This window comes from Taudactylus pleione, unplaced genomic scaffold (genome assembly GCF_031769625.1).
Source record: "Taudactylus pleione unplaced genomic scaffold, aTauple2 ptg000757l, whole genome shotgun sequence".
In the NCBI taxonomy this organism is placed as follows: Eukaryota; Metazoa; Chordata; class Amphibia; order Anura; family Myobatrachidae; genus Taudactylus; species Taudactylus pleione.
This window is the reverse complement of record NW_028285159.1, coordinates 812,262-839,884: the sequence shown is the minus strand read 5'-3', so window position 1 is coordinate 839,884 and position 27,623 is coordinate 812,262. Positions and strand designations below refer to the sequence as shown.

Genomic DNA, 27,623 nt, shown 5'->3' with positions numbered 1-27,623 from the left:
TAATAGTGCACCTCAAGCAATGTCCCCAGTAGCAATGCCCTTTATGCAATGGTCCCTACAGTAGCGCCCGTTATGCAGTGCCCCAGTAGTAGTGCCCCTTATTGTAGTGGTGCCCATTATGCAGTGCCCCCAGTAGTCCCCCATATACAGTGCCCCATATACAGTGCCCCCAGTAGTGACCAAAATACAGTGCCCCTACTACAGTGCCCCCACTAGTACCCCTTATGCAGTGCCCCCAGTAGAGCCCCTTAAGCACTGCCCAATATACAGTGCCCCCATCGGTAGTGCCTTTCACACATAAGACACATGTGTTTGTTTTAATGTGTAGTGCTGCGGACCGCACATGCCCTGGTCTAGCGGCGCCCAGGGCACATGTCCTGCTCACCCCTCCACGTTACGCCACTGCCTCCAAGTGCACGTTTCTTAAGTTCAGCATCTATCATATATTGTGATTCTGAACGATTGGGTACAGTCAGGTGCATAAATATTGGGACATTGACAGAATTTTCATATTTTGGCCTCTATTCACCACCACAATGGCTTTGAAATGAAATAAACAAGATGTGCTTTAACTGCAGACTTTCAGGTTTAATTTGAGGGTAATTACATCCAAATCAGGTGTAGGAATTACAACGGTTTCTATATGTGCCTCCCACTTTTTAAGGGGCCAAAAGTAATGGGACTATCAACTCAAAAGCTATTTCATGGACAGGTGTGGGCTATTCCCTCGTTATTTCATTATGAATTAAGCAGGTAAAAGGTCTGGAGTTGATTCTAGGTGTGACATTTGCATTTGGAATCAGTTGCTGTCGACTCTCAATATGAGATCCAAAGAGTTGTCACCATCAGTGAAGCAAGCCATCATTAGGCTGCAAAATCAAAACAAACCCATCAGAGAGATAGCAAAAACATTAGGTGTGGCCAAATCAACTGTTTGGAACATTCTTAAAAAGAAAGAACGCACCAGAGAGCTCAGCAACACCAAAAGACCCGGAAGACCACGGAAAACAACTGTGGTGGATGACAGAAGAATTATTTCCCTGGTGAAGAAAAACCCCTTCACAACAGTTGGCCAAATCAAGAACACTCTCCAGGAGGTAGGTATATATGTGTCAAAGTCAATAATCAAGAGAAGACTTCACAAGAGTGAATATAGAGGGTTCACCACAAGATGTAAACCATTGGTGAGCCGCAAAAACAGGAAGACCAGATTGGCAAACTCTAAACAACATCTAAAAAAGCCATTACAGTTCTGGAACAACATCCTATGGACAGATGAGACAAAGATCAACTTGTACCAGAGTGATGGGAAGAGAAGAGTATGGAGAAGGAAAGGAACTGCTCATGATCCAAAACATACCACTTCATTAGTGAAGCATGGTGGTGGTAGTGTCATGGCGTGGGTATGTATGGCTGCCAATGGAACTGGTTCCCTTGTATTTATTGATGTTGTGACTGCTGTCAAAAGCAGCAGAATGAATTCTGAAGTGTTTCGGGCAATATTATATGCTCATATTCATTCAAATGCTTCAGAACTCATTGGAGGGCGCTTCACAGTGCAGATGGACAATGACCCAAAGCATACTGCAAAAGCAACCAAAGAGTTTTTTAAGGCTAAAAAGTGGAATGTTATGCAATGGCCAAGTCAATCCCCTGACCTGAATCCAATTGAGCATGCATTTCACTTGATGAAGACAAAACTGAAGGGAAAATGTCCCAAGAACAAGCAGGAACTGAAGACATTTGCAGTAGAGGCCTGGCAGAGCATCACCAGGGATGAAACCCAGCATCTGGTGATGTCTATGCGTTCCAGACTTCAGGCTGTAATTGCCTGCAAAGGATTTGCAATAAAGTATTAAAAAGTGAAAGTTAGATTTAGGATTGTATAGTTTGTCCGATTACTTTTGGCCCCTTAAAAAGTGGGAGGCACATATAGAAACCGTTGTAATTCCTACACCGTTCACCTGATTTGGATGTAACTACCCTCAAATTAAATGTGAAAGTCTGCAGATAAAGCACATCTTGTTTGTTTCATTTCAAAGCCATTGTGGTGGTGAATAGAGGCTAAAATATGAAAATTCTGTCAATGTCCCAATATTTATGCACCTAACTGTATATGGCAATGTCAAGGTCACCGATACAAACAGCACCTACACATTAGGCAGTTACATACCATAATAGGAGTGGTACTTTTAAGACCCAAACTTGATTTTTGGGAGTTGATTTTATCAAGCCCACATGCAAGTCTGTGTACAAGGGAGTCAGGGTATACAACGATAGAACAACTGTCTCTAGTTTCAATCTGCTCATCCAGTTTGTTCATCAGCTTTGAAAAGCAATTCTTGGCTGCATCAATGATCTGTTCCGGAGATCCAGAATTTGGGTCTATAGACGAAAGGTAGTAGAAAAACATGAAGTAACGGTAGCTAATAAACCAGGTTGTATAAAATGTAACGTTTTAAACTGGCTTTCAACGCTGGGGACTCTGTTGCAATTGTGTAGTCCATGCAGTAAGATTTCTCCTACAATAACTCTAAGCTATGGGTAAATATTTGCAATGCCATGACTAAATAGTGAATTAGTGTGTGTGTAAATACAAGTGCACTAGGACCACTGATTCTAAGGACAAGTGGGACTCGTCCAACACAAATAGTTGTAAAGCGCTAAGGAGGAGCATCTCATCATACATTGAGTACAAATAAGTAAAAAGGAACGCACCAGTCATACATCGGTATTTCCTTTCGGTATGTTGGGGGAAGTCACTGTACTACAGAAGAGTCATAGGATAAAAGTGCCCAATCTTCTACATCCAGACACCTAAAGACTGAAGGTGAGTACACATTAGACCAGTGTTGGCTAACCTTGACACTCCAGCTGTTGTGGAACTATATATCCCAGCATGCCCTGCCACAGTTTTAGCATGCCCTAATAGCAAAACTGTAGCAGTGCATGCTGGGTTATGTAGTTCCATAACAGCTGGAGTGTCAAGGTTAGCCAACACTGCATTAGACGATCCTGGATCGTGGCCGATGGGACAGCCGATGTAACGATACACTGGTCACCCGTACACACAGAATGATATAGCGAGCAATATATTGTGGCTGTATCAAGGAGCATGCTGCCGGATCGTCACATCTGCTGTGCAGAACAGCAGATGTGACGTCGCTGACGACCCACAGGAGCACACAATCGCGGGTGCATATTAGAGTCTATGTGCGCAATATACTATATATCATTCTAAACGGTTTCAAAACTATATAACAGACTATATATTGTCTAATGTGTGCTCAGCCTAAGTGACACAACTGTTTGAAAGAGAATAGTACCATCTTTCAAACAATGTGGCCCCTTTTAAGTTATTGTGTGGTGACCTCTGCTACAGCCCTAGGCTGATCAGTACAGGACTTGTGTCACAATAATAGGTGTAAAGCAAATACAAAAAATAAAAAAATCAACCACCACCAAAACACAACAAGGAGACTATAAAATAAAGATAATAATCAGAAATAGATAGTGGTTGTTTATTTTCTTGAGACATTGTTAAATTAAATTAAGCACATCTGTGGTCTGGGCAGATGTAAAATGTAAAGGTCAATAACTAGCAATCACTATTCATCTGCCTGTGACTCAACATTAGCTCAGACCACAAACGCTACAATTCATTTATGATAAGGCACAAAATATTACTTTATAAAAGCATAGTACATAGAGCACAGAAAATATGTACTACTCATGAAGCAGTACGGTTCTTAAAAGTGTAATCTGGTGGCGGAAGTATGTACTGCGGGGAGTTTCAACATTTGGAGTGACAACATTTTTCCATGCAGAAGAGGGATGACATCCACCTCCAGCAGTGGAAGAATTTGGTGCATACGTTATCTGGATGGACACTCAAACCCAGTGCTCAATCACAATGTTGCAAGTTTTAACTATCTCAATATGTTATAAAATGTGCAACATGCACCATCCAGTGTATTTGCCATTGGGTCTTATTTTTAAGCTTTTTAAGTACTGAACAAGGATGGATGATGTCCAAATAGGAGTGACAGGAGTAACTGGTCGAATCAGGATATTTTTATCTAAATGCGAGAATGATGCAATGGAAATTTGCTCACATGCACAAGATTTCTTTCTGCAGGGTAAGATACATAAACCATACACTACTGAGGCTTTTTCTCTCCCATATTGAGCCATACCTGGAACTTTTTGAGCTGGTCGCATGCAAACATTAGTATCAGTAATTTGTGTATGCAGCACCCATACAATTCCTCCTTGTTTTCTTTGAATTTTCACAAAGAGCACCCAAAATGCTCAGTGTTGTGTTTTTTATTTATTTTTTTATTAAAATTGCAGAAGAGTGAGCTTACAGCAAATGTGTGTCCAATTTGTTTTGTGTCTCAATACAACCAATAAATAGTTTATGGTTCTTGTTTTGGCGTTAATAGTCACCTTTCCAAATAGTATATTAAATAGGATTATGTTGTTTTGTTTTTTTTCGTTTGAATGAAATGCCGAAATTGTGTAGGGGTAATATGGAAGCATACTGTTTTAATACATGGACAACCTAAGGATATTCCCTACTTCTTATTGTTTTCTGTTGTATAGGACAGTAGTTCTCAAAAGTTTTTCTGCTACGACACACTGCTATGACACACATCCACATACGTGATACAACATTTTAAAGATAAAAAAATAAATGTAAATGAACCTTAATGTACCCAAAACACACACTCAAAGTAGTTCTTTACATACCAAACACCCCTTTTCTCCCATGTTCTCTTTAACCATTGTAGTTTACATATTTCCCGTCCCAATAAGTCTGCATCTGCCTGCCTGCTCCTGGCTCCTCTCTGATGCTGCAGGAAGCCAGGGAACAAATTGGACTTTATTTTGACAAGCCGCACAGTGGACCTGATTCAGAGATTTAAACAATGCCGATATTTATGCAGATTGAGCAATATTTAGCCAATTTAATGGGGGTGGGGTGGGGCTGGGGTGGATTAGGCAAACGCAGGTGTGTCGGGACCATTTAAACTTCGCTTCATGGCCGTGCATAAATTAGCCATTGTGACCTCCTTCACATCATAAGAGCTCTCACTGTGTCAGGAGAGATACAGTTGTTGAGACAGGTCAGACAAAGCTGCGTGGCTGCCCGATCTGTGGCTATGTTCCCGATACGTACTCTATTGCAGGTCGTCGGACGCATGTGGGAAGGCAGCAGTAGGCATCCCTAAGCTCGGGGTATGCTTTGTAAGATATTAGCATATTTTCACAATTGCGACGCACGAGATCGCAGTTGCGATAGCATTAGCGTAAATCTCTGAATCAGGCCCTGTATCCAGAAAATCAGGATAGCACACTATCCTCCCCTTGCTCTGTTGATTTACCAGAGCACTTCCTAGAGCAGGGGGAGAAGGAGAAAATACACCCAAGGCGCTTGATTACACTAGTAATAACTGTAACTGCAGCAGTCTAAAAAATAAGGGGAAATTGCAACCCCACAAAGGACATACAATAGAATGAAGAAAACTGCGCTAGTATACAGACATTGACATCTAAAAAATAGTTTTATCACTATTTTTATTGTTTGTCTTCATATTCATTAATTATACATCAGCCTACATTTATTTTTTCCTTTTTTGTGTATTGCTACATGTATTTGCTGGTATTTTTATTGTACATCGCTCATTATTATATCCTCTGATCCACCATTCATCTCAATAATCTCCTTGGTATTGTTATATGTTTTTATTGATATTCCTATTCGCTATTGTAATAAAACTATTTTTTAGATGTCAATGTCTGTATACTAGCACAGTTTTCTTCATTCTAGAGCAGGGGGAGAGCAGGAAAGCACACTCTCCACCCCTAGCTCTGCTAATTGTCCAGAGCATGTTCTGGAATAGGGGGGGTATCAGGAGAACACACTCTCCTCCCCTAGCTCTGCTCATTGTCCAGAGCGTGTCCTGGAATAGGGGGAGATCAGGAAAGCACACTCTCCTCTCCTTGCTCTGCTGATTGTCCAGAGTGTGTCCTGGAATAGGGGGAGACCAGGAAAGCACACACTCCACTCCTTGCTCTGCAAATTTTCTAGAGCAGTGGTTCTCAAACTTGGTCCTCAGGACCCCACACAGTTCCTCTTTTCCAAGTCACCCCAGCAGGTGCACAGGTGTAGTCATTACTCACTGACACTGTTTAAAAGATTCACAGGTGGAGCTAATTATTTCACTTGTGATTCTGTGTGGAGACCTGGAAAACATGCACTGTTTGTGGTCCTGGGGACAGAGTTTGAGAACCTGTGGTCTAGAGCGTGTCCTGGAGCAGGGGGAGAGCAGGAAAGCACACTCTCCTCCCCTTGCTCTGCTAATTGTCCAGAGCGCATCCTGGAGCAGGGGGAGATCAGGAGAACAAACTCTCCTCTCCTTGCTCTGCTAATTGTCTAGAACGTGTCCTGGAACAGGGGGAGCGCAGGAAAGCGCACTTTCCCTCCGATTGCTCTGCCGATTTACCAAAGCGCTTCCTGGAGCAGGGGGAGAGGGGGAATGCACACTCCTCCCTTTGCTCTGTTGATTGGCCAGAGCACGTCCTGGAACATAGAGAGAGTGGGCTTGCTCTACTACCCTGTCTAAGAAAGGGAAGGGGGAATACATAATTGCATATTGGCCTGGGAGTTCCCCTTACCTTCAGAAACCAACTATTACAGATGTGTCCGCATACACCTAGGGGTAAATCTACTACAGTGAGAGTTTTTAGAAGTGGAGATGTTGCCCATAGCAACCAATCAGATTCTAGCTATTATCTTCTAGAAGGTGCTAGTTAAATGTTAAGTAAAATCTGATTGGTTGCTATGGGCAACATCTCCACTGCTAAAAACTCACTTTCGTAAATATACCCCCTACCCTCGATATGGCAAGAGACACCTGACGCGAGTGAGACGCTAAGTCCTGTGCGTATCAGCTTGTGCAAAGAGACTTCTTTGCCTCTCTTTCGGGCAAAAAGGCATCTTTGTCGCAAACGGATGCAACAAATTGCTTTATGAGACTGCACTGATTAATTTGGAATGCAACATTTATATATCTATGTACGCCAGAAATCCCAAACTCTGTGACATTTATGGATAGCATATCTATTGGAACACATGTCTTTCTCAGGGTCAGTGGTGTCATTGACCAAAGCTTGGCAATTATATCGTGATTTTAAGGGCGAGAGCCCTTCAGGGAGAAATATTAAATTAAGTGTCAAATAAAGAGAAGAGTCATGAGCAGGGAAATGGATATGAGGCACCTCACCAAACTGGTCATGCAGAGCTTCGTGGAGTTGTAAGCACCTGTACAAATGGCCAAGAGGAAGTACAAAATCTTCATGTAGTTGCTGAAGTGTTTTAAGAAGACAATCTATGAAAAAATATGAAAGCAAAACGTTGTCTAACTTCAGCTTACCCAGTTCGGTGAAGGCCTCATTAAACCACATCAGAGTCAAAACTCAATAGAGATTTATGGAATATGTGGGAAAAAACATTGTCAGAGCTATGGTAGAATCCAGTGAATCAGGTTATACATATACTAGTAAACTGTTCATGAGTACAAGTTATTCCTTTAACTAATGAAAACGAGTATAATACACTTAGAGAATGACAATAGATATGTAACTTGACAGAATTCGAATATATGGAAACAAAGATGAGCAAAATGTACCTTTCTTGTTTAATAGTGCAATTAATTCGCCCATTGCACTAACAACGGCGGACAGAAGATCGGTGTTGGTAAGCCATTTCCAAGCTTCTTGACAATGCATCTGCTTATCTTCTGGTCCTAGACATGGGAAATTTAGTGGTTAACTAAAGTTCCATATTTTCAGTATATTGCCTTTTTATCACACTATAGTGCATAACAAATTCTGAACTTTGATGCTCAGGTGACTGTGACCAAAAAGGTGATGTAACCTATAGCAAATTAGCAACCAGTAATAGCACTAACGTTCAAAATTGTATTAGAAAAATTATTATTGATAACAATGGACTACAGCACCATTTGTGCTCACAGTGTTATTCATTTCTCGAATTGTATTAAGTGCAGATTATTTTTTCTACACATAAATATAGGTTAGTAAGTACATACATTTGTTAAACTCGTCCTCATTAATACAATATCTGCTAAATGAGCACACATCCACATTAAACACAACACAAAACTTTATACACCTACTTTCAAGGAAACAGCATGGTATAGAATGAATTATAAACACTGTGCAAAAGTATCTTTGCATAAAGCCAGTGCAGCAATGAGAGACTTACAGTCCTCTACTGAACGGATTATTGATTTCTAAGGTACATTTCCAAATTATTATTTATATCAAAATTGTGCAGTAATTGTTTTACCTGATATTCTGTGCTTGGTATGGGCTCCTCCTGGACACACCAAAATTCTGGGTCCCTTCCTCATGCCATCCATCCATGTGAAGAGAGTACTACTGGATCCACCAAGATGTTTAAGTCTGTTAACGGCCAAGACCACTATGACACCTCGCCGAAACACATACTTCATGCATCTGGAATGGTTTCTACGTCTCTTTTTCTTAACCTCATTATCAGACAGTGCTTGAACTAGTGTGCGCATCTCATTCTGAACGTCTACATAAGTGTTCATTTGATCTTGGAGGAAACTTCTCTGTGCGGCTAAAGAGCAAGTTCTACTATACAGTGGATATAATGTACCGGCCAAGAGAGCACAGGCAGCAAGAAGAGACTTATGGTCCTTTTCCATGTTGATTAGCAGTTTTTTTAGGTGTACATTTTCTAGGGCCAGCTGATCTTTTGTTTTCTCAGAAATTGTAAACTTGTCTTTTGATTTTTCTGCTAGCCTCTGAAATTTCTGTAATGCAAAAATAAAGGCACCATTAAACATCACTTAAGTCATCAAAATGCATTATAAGAACATTCTTTTGTTTTTTTGTTGGAAATTAAATCAGTACCTAGACATGTATTGATCGTAACAGTCCCACTGACACAGTCCTTCAGGTTCTCCAGGTAGAGGCTGAAAAGTGGATCTCTAATAGTAGAAGGAATCCACTCGTATTTAAGAACACAAACCAAAAATAACCATAGAGGTGGCCATTACCAACACAGTGCTAACTCACCATTCATGTTAGGACTGAATGCAGTTCAACTTTACTGATGCATGGACACTGAATCATGTGTAACAAGAACACATTTCTCTAAAATCTAGAAAGACCTTAGCAAGTCTAGGAAACTGTTCGTTAACCTCCAATAGGTTTACATTGTAAAATGGCAGTGTATGCATCATTATGCCTCATGTGGTTAACACAGAGCACCAACAATGGCTCCTATCACCGAACTTGCACACACGTTAAAAGATGAATACTGTTCTGTAGCAACCAGAAAATTTACATAAAATGTTGAAGAAAGATTAAGTATATTTTCAGATCAGAACTTTCTTTGTCCCATTTTTTAAGTAACTGAATTTGATCAATAATTAAAAGTGCTGTTATCAGTAGTGTCTGCTCTAGCAAAGGCTCCTTTATATATGTTTTTTTCTAAAAGTTAATCAAAACCAAAAAATATGTTGGAAAGTTAATAAAAGCAGTCCCAAGAAAAGCTCCGAGCAAAACTGTGTGAATTTGGGCTCGGAGCCAGCCGCAAGGGGTGCGAGATGTAGTGCCGTTGCCGGCATGTTAACGCCGTTGCAACAACAACTCGCACCCTTCGCATGTAATTGGATTGACCTCATAGTCTCACAAAAATTGTAAGCAACACTGACTTATTACTTCTAGTTTATAATATATGACCAATACAACACCCAACCCATATACATGCTGTAGCAGAGTGTATTCAACAAGAATATGCCAATTTGTGCATCTTCAGACATATTCATACACTCACCCTCTACATGATCAACATCAGCTCATTTAAAATCCCTATTTAATAATGAACTATCAAGACACTAATCACCGTATTTAGTAGAAAAGTGTGAACTGAACTACACAAAAACTGTCAATAAAGACAAGGCAATGTAACACTCTTGTACCTGTGCCCTTGCATGAAGCTCCCTAAGGAGAGAGGAATAATGTTCTTCTAAATCCTTGTTTTGTTTCTGCCAGGCATGTTGCTCTGCTTTCCACTGCTCAGATAGTTTCTTTAGTAAGCCGTCATGGCTCTGCTGCAGATCTCTCAGCACATCAACCTTGTTCTTGCAAACATCTTCTAAATTAGACACCTAATCAAAGAGAAATAGCATAAGGGCACAATAACTTCAACACAACTTACTGGCAACACTGGGTCATTTCTAGGTTTATTCAATTGCCAAACAAATCAATGAATAACCAAAAAATACTTCCATATAACAATCTATGTGAGATCGTTATTATATATTTGGTAGGGATAACATCTGCCACAACATCGATACTAAACATAATTATAGATTATAGGATCGATTTTTGGGTAACACTGTAGCAACAAATAGCAAATGAAACGTTAATGTCTTATATAATGGTCTAAAGGTGCCTACACACTTGGCGATATTTTACCCGATCTGGCCGATTCCGACGCATCGGAACGACAGATCGTGTAAAATATGCCCAAATCATGAGTCCCCACTCACAATCATGATACGATACGCATCCCCGCTGGTCGTACATTGCATCTTCAGATCTGCCGTGCTGTAGGGCAGATCTGCCAATCTGGGACACAAATGCACTGGAAAAAGTCTGGATGCATGATAGACCGTTTGCACACGATTTGGTGTTTAATGTGTCCAATATACAGAGCTGCCGGGGACGAGTTTCAAGGAAAATTGTACACATCGCTAAGTGTGTAGGCACCTTAAGATTGATGTTTCAACAATATCTATATTGAAACATGTACAAATGTGTTCTCATACACCAGGGCTCGACAAATCCTGGGGGCCAAGTCGCCACGGCGACCAGATTTTGCTGCCTGGCTACCAGATTTTGTAGGGAGGGCTGAATCGTCAGCCCCAGTGGAGATTTGTGTCTGTTGTATTGCGGCAGTCATTTCATGCACATGTGCCGAGAGTCGCCTGCGGTGACTGCTGTGCCTCTCCATCCCAGCCTGCAGCGACTCCTCTCTGTCCCGGCCTGCAGCGGCGACTCCTCTCTGTCCCAGCTGTCTGATGTCTCCTAACTCCGGCTGCATGCCTAGAGCTCTCCGGAGGTAAGAGGGGTCTTATGCATAGCCATGGATTGCGGAGCAGCTTCAGAGGGATAGTGGTGTGACCACAGGGGGGGTGTCTGGATGGTTCCAGAGGGGTGGTTTGCCAGCGTGTTCCCCTTTAGTTGTGTGACCATTGGGGTTGGCTTCCCCGAGGGGAGGGTAAGTTTGCTGCTCAGTAATGTGGCCGCGGGGGGGGGGGGGGGGGGGGGGGTGGGGGTGGGGATATGTTGCCCAGGGGGTAGCTGCACAGCAATGTGGCTGTGGTGGTTTGCCTGTGGGGGCCATCTAATTAGTGTGGCTGTGGGGGTTGGTTGATCTGGGGGGGGGGGGGGGGTAGGTGCTCAGGAATGTGGCCCCGGGGAGGGGGTAGGGGGGCACTTTCTGGCAACATTGATTTATGTGCAAATGTTGTCTGTTATTACTGGAGGGGGGTGGAGCAGGGGAGCTTTGCAGATCAGTGAGGTGCCTCCATTTTACTATATTCATTCAACGGCATCCATCTTGTGGACTAGTATAGTGTGCATAACAGTTGCGTAACACACAGAGCTGTGCTCCTCACTCCTGTAATTTTTTTGGGTGGACGGTGGTCTGGCTCCTACACTTTCATCCTGGCCCCTAGATATTAGAAAAAGATATGCTACACCTGCTACATATCTATCTATGGGTCATTCCATGACACAATACATGAAAATTAAATTTCACATAACCACTAACATTTTAGTATATTTATGCTGCTAAAAGATCGTAGTATATTAATGTAACTGTCACAGTGACTTCAGATGACATAGTTAACGTTGGTGACTGGTTCTATGTTGAATATGATGGAAATTTTTACCCAGGTGAGATAAAGGGCATCAGAGATGGTGAATACTTAAGAAAGCACAATGAAGCCAGCTGGCAGCAACTGGAAAATATGAGATATGGTAAGAACTTACCCTTGTTATCTCTATTTCTACGACGTCTATAGGGTTCCACAGGATACCTTGGGGTAGAGCGAGGGCGGCAGACATCGGGCACCTCATAGTTAATTTTTCAGCCTCCCAGGATGCACTGGGGTCCCCCTCCTATACCCCGCCCCCGAGCCAAGGCAAATCAGTTACGTAACAAGCCATAGGCCGAAGGAGGAGAAGAAAGAGAGAGAGAAGAAAGTCTGGAACACACAAGAATCACATTCTCACCAGAAGGAGACAGAAAAACCGGTGACCAGAACAAAGCCCATCTGCAGTACAAGTGCGACAGGGCGGGAGCCCTGTGGTACCTATGGACTTCCTAGAAATAGAGTTAACAAGAGTAAGTTCTTACCATATCTCATATTTTCTACTTCAGGGTCCATAGGGTATCCACAGGATACCTTGGGGATGTCCCAAAGCAGTATCCTTTAAGGGTGGGGACGCTCCTGTGCTGAAAGGAGAATCCGCCCCCTGAAGGAAGCATCCTGAGATGCATAATACCTCACAAAGATATGGGCAGAAGACCACGTGGCTGCCTTGCAGAGCTGAACAGCAGAGGCACCACGACGAGCTGCCCACGAAGGACCTACAGACAGAGTAGAATGAGCTTCGACAGAGGATGGTACAGGAAGGCCCTCATGAATGTTAAGCCTCAGAAATCGCCATACGAATCCACCCTGCCAAAGTCTGCTTAGTGGCAGGCCAACCCTTCTTACGGAAACCATAGAGGACAAACAAAGAGTCCGACTTCCAAAATGAATTGGTACGGTCAACATAAATCCTTAGAGCACGTACCACATCCAAGGAGGCCTCACCAGCTGAGAGGTCTGGGGAATTAAAGGCCGGTACTATAATTTCCTCATTAATGTGGAAACTAGATACCACCTTAGGTAGGAAACCAGAGCGAGTGCGAAGGGAGGGCGACATGAGAGAGCCCCCAAATCGGACACCCTACTGGCCGAAGCAAAGGCCAGAAGAAACACAGTCTTGCTGTAAGCCATTTTAAATCCACTGAGCTAAGTGGTTGAAACGGCGGTCCTTGGAGAGCCCTCAGGACCACAGCCAAATCCCAAGGAGCCACTGGTGGAACAAAGGGAGGCTAAATAAGAAGTACACCTTGCATAAAGATGCGGACATCAGGAAGGGTAGCAATCCTACACTGAAACCACACTGATAGGGCAGAAACCTGCACCTTCAGGGAAGCAAGGAGAAGACCGTGATCTAAGGCCGTCTGTAGGAAAGCCAAAACCCTGGATATCCTAAACACCTGAGGATCATAGCCTCTACGTCGGCACCATTCAAAGAAAGTTTGCCACACTCTGTGGTAAATTCTTGCAGAAGCAGGCTTCCGAGCTCTGAGCATGGTGCTAACTACAGAGCCGGAAAAACCCCTGGACCTTAAAAAGGGCTGTGTCAACAACCACGCCGTCAAAGACAGACGACCCAGGTCCGGGTAATGGCAAGGACTTTGAGACAATAGGTCCGGACGTTGAGACAACAGCATCGGAGTGTCTATGGAGAGACTGCGAAGATCTGAGTACCCTTGACCGCTGGGCCACGCTGGAGCTATCAACAGGAGCGTGCCTCCTTCTTGCTTGAACTTCTGAAGTACTTGAGAAAGACGGGAGAACGGAGGGAAGAGGTACGCAAACTGGAAGGTCCACCGGACCGACAAAGCATCTACCAGAAGAGCCTCCTCGTCTCTTGTTCTTGACCCGTACATAGATAGCTTGTTGTTTTGTCAGGATGCCATGAGGTTTAACTCTGGAAGGCCCCACTTGTTCACTAGGAATTAAAACACCTCCTGGTGAAGCAACCATTCCCCTGGATGCACGTCCTGATGGCTGAGGAAGTCCGCTTCCCAGTTGAGGACTCCTGGTATGAACACTGCTGAGACAGCTGGGAGATTACCTTCTGCCCAAGCCAGAATGCCGCCTGACTTCTGGTTCCTGCTTGGCGGTTTATGTAAGCCACTGTGGTGGCGTAGTTTGACTGGACCTGCACGGGTTTTCCATGAAGAACTAGTCTAGCTTGCTGAAGAGCTATGAATAGCGCTCGAAGTACCAATATGTTGATTGGTAGAGCAGATTCTGCCGATGGCCACCTTCCCTAAAGAAGATGTCTCACCTCAACCCCTTGTTGAGGTGAGACGTCTGCAGCCACCAGGCTAGAGACAGCCGTACCCCTGGAGAAAGTGTCTTTATCCGATGGGGCAACCCATTCGATCTGGAGAAGATCAACTTCTGCAGAGGTCCGGAGTGAAAACTGGGCATACTCTACCATGGTGAACTTCGACACCATGGACCCCAGGAACCTGATTGCTGAGTGAAGGGACACTCGGCGACTCTGAAGACAAATATGAATCTTTGCCTGTAAAGCAGAGATCTTTTCCTCTGTCACAAAGATCCTTAGTTGTCTGTGAGGAAACACTTCCAGTTTATCAGCCAGCCGTGAGTCTGCAACACATATATTGTCCGATGCAGATGGCCCTGAAGTACCCCCATAGACCCTGCTAAGTGCAGAAGGTCGTCCAGATAGGGTAACAGGCGGACCTTCTGCATCCGCCATAACTGCCATGACCTTGGTAAACACTCTAGGTGCTGTGGAAAGGCCAAAGGGCAGTACCTGAAACTGGAAATGTTGATTGACCACTGCGAACCTGACGGACCGCTGGTGAGCTAAAGCAACTAGGACCTTCAGGTAGGCATCCTGAATGTCCAAGGACACCATAAAATCACCAGGGTCCATAGCCAATAGGATGGAACTCAGGGTCTCCATCGTGAACAAAGGGACCCTCAAAGACTTGTTGAGGGACTTGAGGTTAAGAATAGGCTGGTAAGACCCTTTGGGTGTCAGAACCATTAAGGGGTCAGGTGTAAAGCCCTGTTCCTCTTAGAGGCAACGAAACAGGCATTATAACCCCCGCTTGGAGTATAGAGTGCCCTACTTTCTGGAATTCCAGGGCCTTGTCTTGAACTGACTGACGGCCTGTGGTGAAAAACCGGCTGGTAGGCCTTCTGCGGAAGGAGAGGGTGTACCTGTGAGAGACCACTTCTCCTACCCAAGTGTCTGTAGTAGTCCGATACCAGCACTGGGCGAACTGAAGAATCCGGCCTCCCACCCTGGGGTCCTCCAGGGGGAGGCTCGTCCCGTCAGGACTGTTCTCTGAGCTTACCCTGTGCCCAACAGGGCCAAAAGGACAAAGTCCCAGACACTGAAGGTACTTGGGCCGATGGCAGACATGCGGATTTAGCTGCTGCCAAAGTGCTCACAATTTTTTCCCAGATCAGGGCCAAAGAGGACCTCACCTTTAAAGGGTAAGCATTCCAACACTTTCTTGGAGTCTTCATCAGCTCTCCGTGAGCGCCACCACAGGGAGCGGCGCGCCGCCACTGCTGCCGAGGAAATTCTAGAAGTGAGGAGACCTATAACCAAGGCTGCCTCATTAACATATATGGATCCAAGGCATCTGCCCCGCGTCCATTCTCTGGCTACCCAGCTTAGGTATAGCTGGTCTGGAAGTCCCCCCCCCTGTAAGGGAGTATATGGGCTTCCAACAAAGTACCACTTTGCGATACGTAGCATTTGAGAGAACATAGGCATGGTTGCAGTACTCACTAGGCATGTAATGAACTACAGGAATGTATAACCTGTGATATCACTGACAAAGGGAATTCCGCAGAATAACCTTTACACATAAAAGTTTTGCGCCCGCGAAACCTTGCATTTGCGAAAAGGTCTCGCTTTGTTGAAAAAGTATCACACAGACAAAAAAGTATCGCGCAGGCGAAAAAGTATCGCGCAGGCAAATCCCAGACCGCCTACTTAGCGTGGCATACACGTGAAACTTCATCGCCGAAGCGAAGAGTAGGCGAAAGGGCACAATATGTGGATTTCGCCCAAAGTGTGCTCCATGTTGGCTTAAGGGAAATCCCTGCAACATGGACTGGAGGTAGTAGTCAGTCTCTGTACAAAGGTAGAGAGAGAGACACTACTGTGAACACTGGGCCTGATTCAGAGCCATTCGTAAGCGGCCGCTCGTTTGCTATGAGCGATGTTCGCAAAACTGCGCATGCGTATGGGTCGTAATGCGCATGCGCAAACTAGTCATTGCGGTCGGAAATCAAGCGCTCGAAAAACAGCGAGGGGCTGCTAATTTGATTGACAGAATGTTCCGTTTGTGGGTGGTAACAGGGGAAGGTGCTTGAAAACGGGGGAGTGGAGATCCGAAAGCAGGCGTGCCTAACGGTAAAAAGGGGGCGTTTAATGGGAGTGCATAATTAGTAATGGAGCGTCATCGACCACGTCACTTGGTTGTCTTTTAGCCTGAACTGCTCGCAGTGATTGCGGTAGGAAAAAGCTACCACAAGCACTGCGAGCAGTTCAGATGCCTTTCGATGTACCCGATCAATCAAATAAATACCGGAGATGACGTGTGATGCGAACGGCAAAGGGGCGTCTTTACAAAATAGCGAGCGCATTTTTCGTTCGCTCGCTCAGACATAGAGACGTCAACAATGAGCGAGCGCTCAATTTAAATAGCTGGCCCCATTTTAGGAATGACCGCCCGCCCGCAAATAGCTTCCGGCTCTGAATAAGGCACACTGCGTGAACTACCAGGGAAGGGAGAAATAGCTGTTTCTCCCCACATACTTGCCTTGTAACTAACAGGCATAGTGGAGCAGCAGGGTGTACGTCATACCTGCATAAACAACCGCATGGTAATAGCACACAGCATGCACTGGGTATAAGGTGACCACATAGCATATATATACATTATAGTAGTAAAGCAAAATACTAGTCCTGTCTGATGCTTGTCAAGCCCCAGGAACTTACTGCATAAATATGGCAGAGTGCAATAATAATTCCCACAAATACATATTGTATAGAAATGTGAGAAACCCTCAGTGTTCACATCACCCTCCGCTAACAGTACTTTGCATGTGGTACGTTTTAGCTGAGGAGAATAATCACGTTCACTCTCAGACATGAGTGTAAACGATGTGTATGTGACGCACCACACAGAAAAACACTTTTCATTTTAAATGTGAGGCAATAAGCACCCTGCAGCACCGCAAGAGAGAGAAAGACAGGGATAGTAAAATGGCTGACAGTCAGAAGTGAAAGTAAAGTCAGACAGCGCTAGCATATAGTCACTTACAATGCAGAAATAAATAACCTGCACTACAAGCACTATGATCAACTACGCAGACACAGAGCCTGGTAGGAAACAGTACTGCATACACTGACCTCAGCGGAGGAGAGGTATGCGGGGGACCCGGACCGCGATGCCCCCTGTATCAGAATCCAGCAGCGTTCGCCACTTGTATAAAATGGCCGCCGAGGAGCTGATAGGAGACAGGCCCGGGGGAGGAACGCTGCCACAGCCCGCCAGACCGCTGTGGAAAGGCACTGTGCAGCGGGGGGAGGCGCTGCCTGTGAGCCAGGGAAAGCACATACCCCTGGCATGCTATTAACCCCTGGGACGCTGGAGTATTTTCCATACTGCTGCAGTCCACTGTCCCTAGTGGAAGCGGAGGATCAGTACCTTGCTACACACGCAGCCTGTCCCCAGGGAGCCCCCTGCCTAGGGACAAATAAGACTGTGAATCGGCAATAACCCACCGCGGGTTCCCGCCGCTTACATGAATCCCTGTGAATCCGGCCACAGTCTGGAATACCGCGGTCCCTGCTAGCTGAGACCCTGGTCCCTACCAGCATCCCCAGATCAGTACTGGCGTTCTGGCCCGGCGGGGTGAAGGAGCGGCAGCATGGACCTCTAATTAGCCTGTCCATGTTGCCCACTCATATCATCGCAGCAAAAGCTGCTGGAAGAAACTTTAGGGGCTGTCCAACAGCCCCCCTCTGAAGAGGTGATCCGACTCAGAGCCTGGCACCTACGAAACTGATTTGCCTTGGCTCGGGGAGCGGGGTATAGGAGAGGGACCCCAGTGCATCCTAGGAGGCTGAAAAATTAACTCTGGAGGTGCCAGATGTCTGCCACCATCGCCTATACCCCAAGGTATCCTGTGGATACCCTATGGACCCTGAAGTAGAAATGGCCATTATCGCCAGATTAAATATTTTATACATCATAGCAGTTAATCAGGCCTACATTGAATAATTTACATTGATTCTACAAGTTTGAGTAATTTGTATCAGAGCCCTTTGACTGGGGACAGAATCTAACATGACTCACATTCAAATGTAACATTAGTTGCATGTCAAAAGTGATTTTAAGTAAAGTTTGGCTAACATTCAGTTTTTTGTTTGCATGTCAATCATTCGTTTAGGGTCTTATAAGTGTATAATATAACAATCATATTGTAAAAATAATTAGGAGAGCAGGTTTAAATAAATATGCTGCAAGTTCTCTCAGTTCCTATGTCTATTCTTTTGTAACCAGAGTCACACATATAAACAATAAAATGTAACTACTAAGAGTGTACATTTTGTTCTGCTTCTAAGCATTTTATGAATACCTACCCCATATATCAGAGGCAGTGGCGGGCTGGGCCGGGGGGCAGGGTGCCATGTGCCCCCCGGGCCGCAGCGTCATGCGGGCCGCAGGCCGGTGCAGTCTGTGTCACTGTGACAGACTGCACCGCGTTTGTAGCACTGACAAACACACAGCCGCCGGCTCCGGCAGCTGTGTGTTTGTTGTAAGCAGCAGCCAATGAGAGTCTGTCAGACTCTCATTAGCTGCTGCGTCCACTGCGGGAGCCGCTCCATCTTCCGGCTCCCGCAGTGGGCGATGGGAGAGACGTCATGATGTCATATGATATCTCTCCCATAATGCAGAGCGGCCCGGCCCGGGAGGACAGACGGAGGAGCAGATGGCGACGGCGGGAGCGGGGATTCAGGTGGTTTTGTTTTATTTTTTAGATTATGTGTGTCTACTGGGGGGGGGGGGGTCTGGCACTACAAAGGGGGGGACTACTACTACTGGGGGCATTACAAGGGGGGTGGGGGACTACTACTACTGGGGACTACTACTACTGGGGGCACTACAAGGGGGAGGGGACTACTACTACTGGGGGCACTATAAGGGGACTACTACTACTACTGGGGGCACTACATGGGGGGTGGGGGACTACTACTACTGGGGACTACTACTACTGGAGACACTACAAGGGGGGTGGGGGACTACTACTACTGGGGGCACTACAAGGGGGAGGGGACTACTACCCTGGCTACACGCTACTCCTCTGCCAGGGCCGCCTGCATGCATTTGCCCCCCAGACTAAAAGTTGCCAGCCAGCCCCTGATCAGAGGTTCCCAAAGGCACCATAACAGTCCAGGTTTTTAGGATATCCATCTTTGACCACATGTGACTAAATTAGTACCTCAATTTGATTTAACCACCTGTGCTCAACTAGGGATAGCTCTAAAACATGAGCTGTTGGGGAGCCTTGAGGGTCGCGTTTGGGAACCTCTGTCATATATTCGTCATACTTTTAAAATGTTGAATTTCAGCTTCATTTTTGTTTGTGGTGCATTTAAACATCCAAAAAGAAACATGTCGCATGTATGTATGTGTGTATATATATATATATTAGTCGAAGCTGGTTTATTGGCTGAGAAAGAATCAGTGTAAAAAAATTAGCTTGGAGCGATGCTATCTTGCGAATGGCAACCAGAATCCATCTTAAAAATAAGAATCTGCACAACGCCATTTTGCGAATGGCCGTCCAGCGCCATTTTAGAGAAACTCACACTTAAGTACATACAGCGATGCTATTATTAGCATTATGCGAAGCATATCTCCCCATATCCCATATGCACATTAAATACGCACATTAGCGAATGCATAATATCCTGCATGTGAACGCTGTTTATTAGCTTCATGCGTACGCATCTGCCCCAAGTTGACTAGCGTCTTTTCCCAAACCCCTCATACTTACACACTGCACACTCACATAAAAGGTTCCATAGCTTCAAAGTGTAATATTCAAGGTTTATTCATTTCTTACTTATGTTGTGAAATAAAGACTACTTTGATATCTAAGGTTTAGTACATGATAAGCAAACCGTGTTTGGAGTTGTGCTGATCTACTCTGTCTCAACAGCTTTCCGGTATCATCGGTGAGAAGATCGCAACATGCATTCTCAACTTATGGATTGTAGAGAGTTAAAACACTAAAATGTACTATGTAATGTTAGCAGCTTAGAGTTGCATGCGGCGGGAAAAAGGAGACAAAAGGCTGTCGGAGGCTGATTTGTGACCATCTGAATCAACCTGTTAAATGTCCTGTAACAGATGCACGCGTACTGGGAATCAATGGAACCATGGCAAACTTTTCTATTGTGTTGCTTATCCCTGTAAGGGTATAAATGTGCGTACCGACTCCAATCTGGAGTCTTCTTGCTGATTGTGTTGATGGAGGTTTCTTGTTGATGCCAGTAATTGGTCCCAGTGCGTGTGCGTATGTATAACTGTACCTTGGGTCTGTATGATTTCTGTGCGCTAAATTGTCTTTAGATCACAGCGTGTAACCTACTGTTTTTATGTTGAATAATAACCTTTGTGCATTGGAAACATTTCTCAAAGTCTGTAGGCATTTATTTACTGTATGACTGCGTAAGCAAATAGCGTCAATTCTAGAAGGTATAGGCAGGATTTAGAAGGTATAGGCAGGATTTAGAAGGTATAGGCAGGAGCGTATAGAGGTTTAAATACAGTATCCTTAGTTGGGGGCTCATCGAGTGAGGTCACTTACCAATTCACACGATAAATGATATCGATCTCTCACCAAAGGGTGGAGTGGCCACACGCAGGGTTTACCTGCAACCACTTGATGCTGAGAGATCGCTATCCGTTATCGTGTGGGTCAAGGTACGCTGACTAGAATCCAGGGACAAGAAAGGAAAAAGTTTGTTTTCCTTTGTTGATAGAATTGCATGCTAAAAGTGGTGCCGCAGTAATGTATACACGGCTGGGTCGCATTTTTTGTGTATGCAGCAGAGAAGCATTTTTGCATACGCAGCTAAGGGTAAGAGTCATACGATTGTGTAGTAGTCGCATTATTGTGTAGTCACACAATAGCATATACATATTTTCGGTCTTGCTGCCACATGTTTTAAACAAAGCCGTTGAGATTACTTTATCAATTGTTGCCAATAACTGGGTTAACATGTATTTTTCTGCACAGGAAAAGAGTGTGTGACTGTGAGTATTTGTTTAGGGTGTAACACGGGTCCTAAATGTTAAGGGTATTGTATGATCCTTAAGGGCTAGGAGTTAAGGGCAGGAGTTAGCCTAGCTGCTCGGTAGTAGCTACTGTTCTATACACATCAGCAGGTGTACATGTTGTCTTTGTTGTAGGGACCGGCTCTCAGTGTGATTGCAGTGTTTAGTAATTAGGTTGGGTTACTGGAGCATTGTAATTGAGCCGCATTGGAAACTTGTGATTGTAAACTGAGAGATAATAGGTGAGTGGGAGCATCTAGAAATAACTTCCATAGGTGAGTGGGAGCATCTAGAAATTTATTCCATAGGTGAGTGGAGGCATCTAGAAATTTCTTCCATAGGTAAGTGAGAGTATCTAGACTGTCTTTCACCAGTTTAAATCTTTATTGAAAAACTTAGGGTTCTCCCAGGATGGGGGCCAAGCAAACGGTAGAGATGTTAAATGATTTGCTGCTGTTGGAAGCGCCGCTTGGGTCGGCACGACATATTATGCATATTAAGTACAGTGCAAATGCAACCAGGTACTGTGATTTATGGATTAATATGACGAGGAAGAGTGTTAGGCCGTTTCCTAGAATAGGTAGCTTTGATAAGGAGATATTGAACAATGTCCGAGCTCACATTTGTTTGGTGCGTTCTCGAGTGAAAAAGTTAAAATATAACGAATGTTTAAAATTATGGCAGCATGAAGGGGATGTGTGGCTTAAAGGTGTGCAAGGGATGCAAACTAGCGTTGCAAACGCTTTACCGGAAAGTACACCCGCAGCGCTAAATTGCAATGCATGCGAGCCGCGAAATAGCGCGCACGTGCAGCAAAGTAGCATTGTGGAAGGTATCGCCAGTGGTTCACGCGCACCACCACCGCCCTATGTTTATCTTGGTGCAGGTACAGTTATTGAAAAAACCCATAAAAATGTAACAAGTCATTTGTACCCTCTCTTAAGTAACCATAAGGAAAATGTTTATGATGTGGATGATGAGCCTATTGTCATGCCTGCCATTTCAAACCTCCAGCCAGGTAATCAGGTCAAAAGTAGCAGTGCGGCCGGTCTGCATCCCATCCGGACAATAACTGTTCCGAATGGGAATGCGGATGTGAACGGAGTAGTGCCCACAAGGGAAGTAGTAATGCATTGTCCTTGGACAAGAGCAGAGCTAAATTCCATAATAAATGATTTCCCCTATCCCAAACAAGAATTAGCCAAATGTCAAAGATTTTTGAGAAATTTGGGTAGTTCTCACCAACCAACCAACCAACAAAGATTGGCGAGTGGTGTTAAGGGCCTGTCTACCACGCAATATCGACGTGACAAAATTTATCACGGATTGTGTATTGGATACAGATGTTCCGTTAACAGACGAGATTAATCAAGGTAACATTTCCCGCATTGTAACTCAGTTGGGTGTATATTTTCCAGTAGTAATCTGGAACAAAATCTTCACCATAAAACAAAGAGAGAGCGAATCTGCAGAAGATTATTGTGACCGGGCTCTGCAGGCTATCACCCAGTACTCTGGGTTAGAAGACATTAAAGATAGCACTCACCACAGGGGAATGATTGTCACTGTACTCATGGATGGTCTTAAAGAGAACCTAAAGACCCGGGTTCAGACCTCACAGCCTGGCTGGAGGGGAGTCACAATAGATACCCTCATAGAATCCGCAATTGAACATGACAAGAACATCTCTAAAAAGAGAGAGACCCAGAGCGAGAAACTAATGGCTGTCAGTATTCAAGCTCTAGAAGGAATAACGGTAACATCACAGCCAGCAGACACACCTGCACCTGAACAGTTACACGTCCTCACTAACCCCACACCACCGCAAACGCAGCCCTACCCCACTTATCACACACAGCCACAATTCCCATACTATCCACAAACCCCATATCTCCCACAATATCCTCTCCCTCAATATCATTACCCATACCCTCACCCTTTCCCCACTGCTCAACCCACACAACAACTTTATCACCCACCCCGCTCACAAAAATGCTTTAACTGCAACCAAGTGGGACACCTAAGTAAGCACTGCAAAGTGAAGAATGTAGGAATCCCAAACCAGACAGTCTATACATAGGTTAATGGGAAGTACTACACATGGACACGATTGCCCTAAGGTTTCATAGACAACCCCAGTATCTTCTCCCAGGCCTTATACGACTGTTTACAATCTTTTTCAACCTGCCAATGGATCTGTTCTGATACAATATGTGGAGATTTATTGTTGTGTCCTGTTTCATTCATGCCATGTTAAATTTATACTAAACTGTTGTGCTTCATATCTCACACACAGAACACAAGGTTGCTAAGGACAAATTGCAGCCATTCCAGGCTAAGGTCAATGACTTGGGAAACTGTCCTAACCCAGGGGCTAAGACACTACCTAGAGCAGTAGCTATTAATAACAGGGTTTAATTGTACAGAAGGTTGTATGCAGATACGGTATCCCTAGAGTATAGGGATACTCATTTCACAGGTGATATCTTCAAAAAACAAACATGTGTAAGTTGGTAGGTATTAATAATATCAAGACCACCCCAGACCATCCTTTTTTCTTTTTTATATCTGTCCCCCTTTGAGATACTGTTTGACAGACAGCCTCATGTGAAAATATGATAATGCGGTTACTGTGCAGTATCTTACGAAGATGAGTAAGAACAACTGAAATGGAAAATTTTATTTTCTAACATGTCTGATGCAAACTGCCACATCTTTGAAGGTGGCGGAGAGAGATACCTGGGTCCATTCCACTCACTGCAAAAAAGGTCAACCAACCGGTGGAGAAACAAGGTCGGAGACAAGGCTGATAACGTGGACCTGTCGATCGTGAGCTTGATTCGGGAGGATTAAAAGGTTGTAGTGAGATACCTGAGCTAAATAAATTTGCAGGTCCTTGCTGCGGCGATGAACTGGTCTGCTGTGTTCATTTTCATATTCTCTTCCAGAGTTTACAACATCCTGGTTTGTTCGGGGATATCTGGTGTCTGTGACGGGGTACCGATAGAGGAGATAGGAGCTGATGGCATTATTGATGGAGTGGAGTCAGGAGGAGTGCTATGCCAATCAGGGGAGTGTCTAACCAATCTTAGTACTGTAACTGTTAAGAGATATGACCCTCACACATGTTGAAATGCTTGTTATTCATAAAAACACACCATCACCATATCTTCACATGCAGTATGAACATAGAGGCAAAAGAAATATGATACCTGGTGATGTGCATAAAGCCACTAAGTTAATTAGTGAGACAACTGGCTTTCAAGTTTTAGTAACATTGGATCCCACCAGGATCGCTCAGGGTACACTAAAGTTTAGACATATCCAAGATCTTGCTAAATTGATAGATAATATTACCGAGATGTATGATGACACCTTCAGGTATACAGGTAGGGAAGTGAAAGCGTACATGATAAACTCCTGATCCTCATACTGGTTGTCATCATAGTAATTGGCATATGTGTCAAGTGTGTTCCTAATGTGTTGAAGTGTGGAAAATTAAAAAATAAGGTAAACCGGAAGAACAAATTATGATGGTGGTTAATAGTGACCATATGAATACCGAGGTAAATGTAGTACTGCATTACAACCCTGAACTGGGAAATACCATCATATAATGTATTATCTCATTTAAACATCTTAAATAGTAAGTCTCAATTCCTTTATAGTACTGGTGCATCCCCACATCTCTCCCATGATCTTCCAAGATCCGCGGTGTGCGTATAATGGTAGTTTTATGTCCCCTCCTAGAGACCCATTATAGATGGATTGAAACCACCTTGTGCCATCCCATAAAATAACGTTAAATAATACCCCATATGCAAGCCTAAAATTAATTTTAAAATCAGAGTATGATAGCATGTTGTTTGCTATCAAAGGGTGGACTGTCGAAGCTGGTTTAGTGGCTGAGACAGAATCAGTGTAAAAAATTAGCTTGGAGCGACGCCATCTTGCGAATGGCAACCAGACTCCATCTTAAAAATAAGAATCTGCACAACGCCATTTTGCGAATGGCCATCCAGCGCCATTTTAGAGAAGCTCACACTCAAGTACATACAGCGATGCTATTATTAGCATTATGCGAACACATATCTCCCCATATCCCATGTGCACATTAGCGAATGCATACTATCCTGCATGTGAATGCTGTTTATTAGCTTCATGCATACGCATCTGCCCTAAGTTAACTAGCATCTTTTCCCAAACCTCTCATACTTACACACTGCACACTCACATAAAAGGTTCCATAGCTTCAAAGTGTAATATTCAAGGTTTATATGTTGAATAATAACCTTTGTGCGTTGGAAACACATTTCTCAAAGTCTGTAGGCATTTATTTACTGTATGACTGCATACGCAAATAGTGTAAATTGTAGAAGGTATAGGCTGGAGCGTATAGAGGTTTAATTCCAGTATTAAAATATATATATATATATATATATATATATATACACACACACATATATATACACACACACACACGTGTGCGTGTGTGTGTGTACACATACATACACACACACACACACGTGAGGAGGTTCGGTCCGGCACTCCTTCTTAAAACAAATAACTTGCTCCGGTGCCCTCAGCAAACGCTGAAATTTTAGAACAAAAAAAGGCTGCGGCACTCTGAGACTTATAGCAAAATAAATATATTAAATAGTGTCACATAAAGCAAACCAACGTTTCGGAGCGTTAAGCCCCTTTGTCAAGGTGTGAACAAGAGAAAAACAAGACAACATGCCTTAAATACAGAAAGAGTAACACCCGTTATGTGCACAAACGAGGCCAGATGCTCCGTCACCGTCCGGTTCCCGGGTCTCCCAAGGTCGCGGACTGATGGCGTCACGCGTCGTCAGCGCTGGGTTGCCATGACCACCACAGACGCTATCAGGCGCTGTTGGAGCTGGCCCTGAGACAGATAAAAACAAATAAGTAAAACTAACGGTGATTAATAAGTTTGAAAGAAAAGAGCATTATGCCATCTACATCAATGTTATATGGAATAGACATAAAGACGAGTGTAAGAGGAGGAAACAGCTTGCTTAGATGACCACGAACAACAGAAATCTTATTGGATCCATGTGAAACAAACTGAAACAAAAAAATTTAGAAATAATGTGAACCTATGTATAGAAAAGAAGTGAAATGAACTAGAAAAAATAGATGTGTGTGACGATGTGTTGTCATGATGAAATGGAGTGTAGTGGAGGAATGAATGAGACTCTAGAAAGAAAAATGGGAATGCAAAATACAAAGTGACAAAAAAATGCCTATGGTGCAAATGTGACAAAAGATAAATGTCAGTGATTAAAAATAAAAAGTGATGAAAGTGAAAGTGGAGTGTAAAGTGTAGAGTTGTAAAAGAAAAATGTGAGAATAAAGATGATGAGTATGATAGTGTATGAAAATGTACACAAAAGTGGAACGCAGGTGAATGATAAAAAATGAAAGTTGAAAAAATAAAAATAAAAAGTGTACAAATGAAGAAAGAAGAAAGAAGATTCCTGTGTTGACGAGATCCGTTTAACGGAAAATGTTCCAAGAGATTTTCTCGTTTAATCCAAAAGGTTGTATAGTATTGAGTTGGAATATCCAATGAGCTTCCAACCATAGAAGTTTGTTTCCTCTGTCTCCTCCTCTGATGGTCGCTGGAATATGGTCTTTTGCCATATATCTTAAAGAAGTAATTGGATGTGTTTTTTTCGGAGAAGTGTCTCGCCACTGGCTGATCAGTAGATTTCCCCGTTAATGCTGCTCTAATGGCTGAGCGATGGAGAGCCATACGTTCCCTCATAGTCCTTGTGGTTTTACCCGCATAGTTTAGGCCACAGGGACAAGTGATGATATAAATGATGTGGTTTGACGTACAATTCAAAACATGTTTGATATGTATCTGTCGCCCGGTATGTGGATGATTAAAAGAAGACCCTGTAGACATGTATTGGAACGTCACACAACCTAAGCATTTGTAGCTGACGTGCCAATACATGTCTACAGGGTCTTCTTTTAATCATCCACATACCGGGCGACAGATACGCATCAAACATGTTTTGAATTGTACGTCAAACCACATCATTTATATCATCACTTGTCCCTGTGGCCTAAACTATGTGGGTAAAACCACAAGGACTATGAGGGAACGTATGGCTCTCCATCGCTCAGCCATTAGAGCAGCATTAACGGGGAAATCTTCTGATCAGCCAGTGGCGAGACACTTCTCCGAAAAAAAACCATCCAATTACTTCTTTAAGATATATGGCAAAAGACCATATTCCAGCGACCATCAGAGGAGGAG

General features: G+C 43.9%; 1 protein-coding gene across 2 annotated transcripts in view; it reads right to left on the bottom strand.

Moving 5' to 3' along the window:
* The window catches only part of CCDC171 (coiled-coil domain containing 171), a 135,174-nt gene that overhangs the window by 28,289 nt on the left and 79,262 nt on the right, over positions 1-27,623 (bottom strand). For both annotated transcript variants that reach the window (XM_088457322.1, XM_088457323.1), the window contains 4 exons: positions 10,044-10,232; positions 8,378-8,870; positions 7,695-7,811; positions 2,174-2,385 (listed from right to left, as the gene is read on the bottom strand). In XM_088457322.1, the coding sequence (XP_088313448.1) occupies positions 2,174-2,385; positions 7,695-7,811; positions 8,378-8,870; positions 10,044-10,232 (1,011 nt within the window). The remainder of the gene's footprint in view (positions 1-2,173; positions 2,386-7,694; positions 7,812-8,377; positions 8,871-10,043; positions 10,233-27,623) is intronic.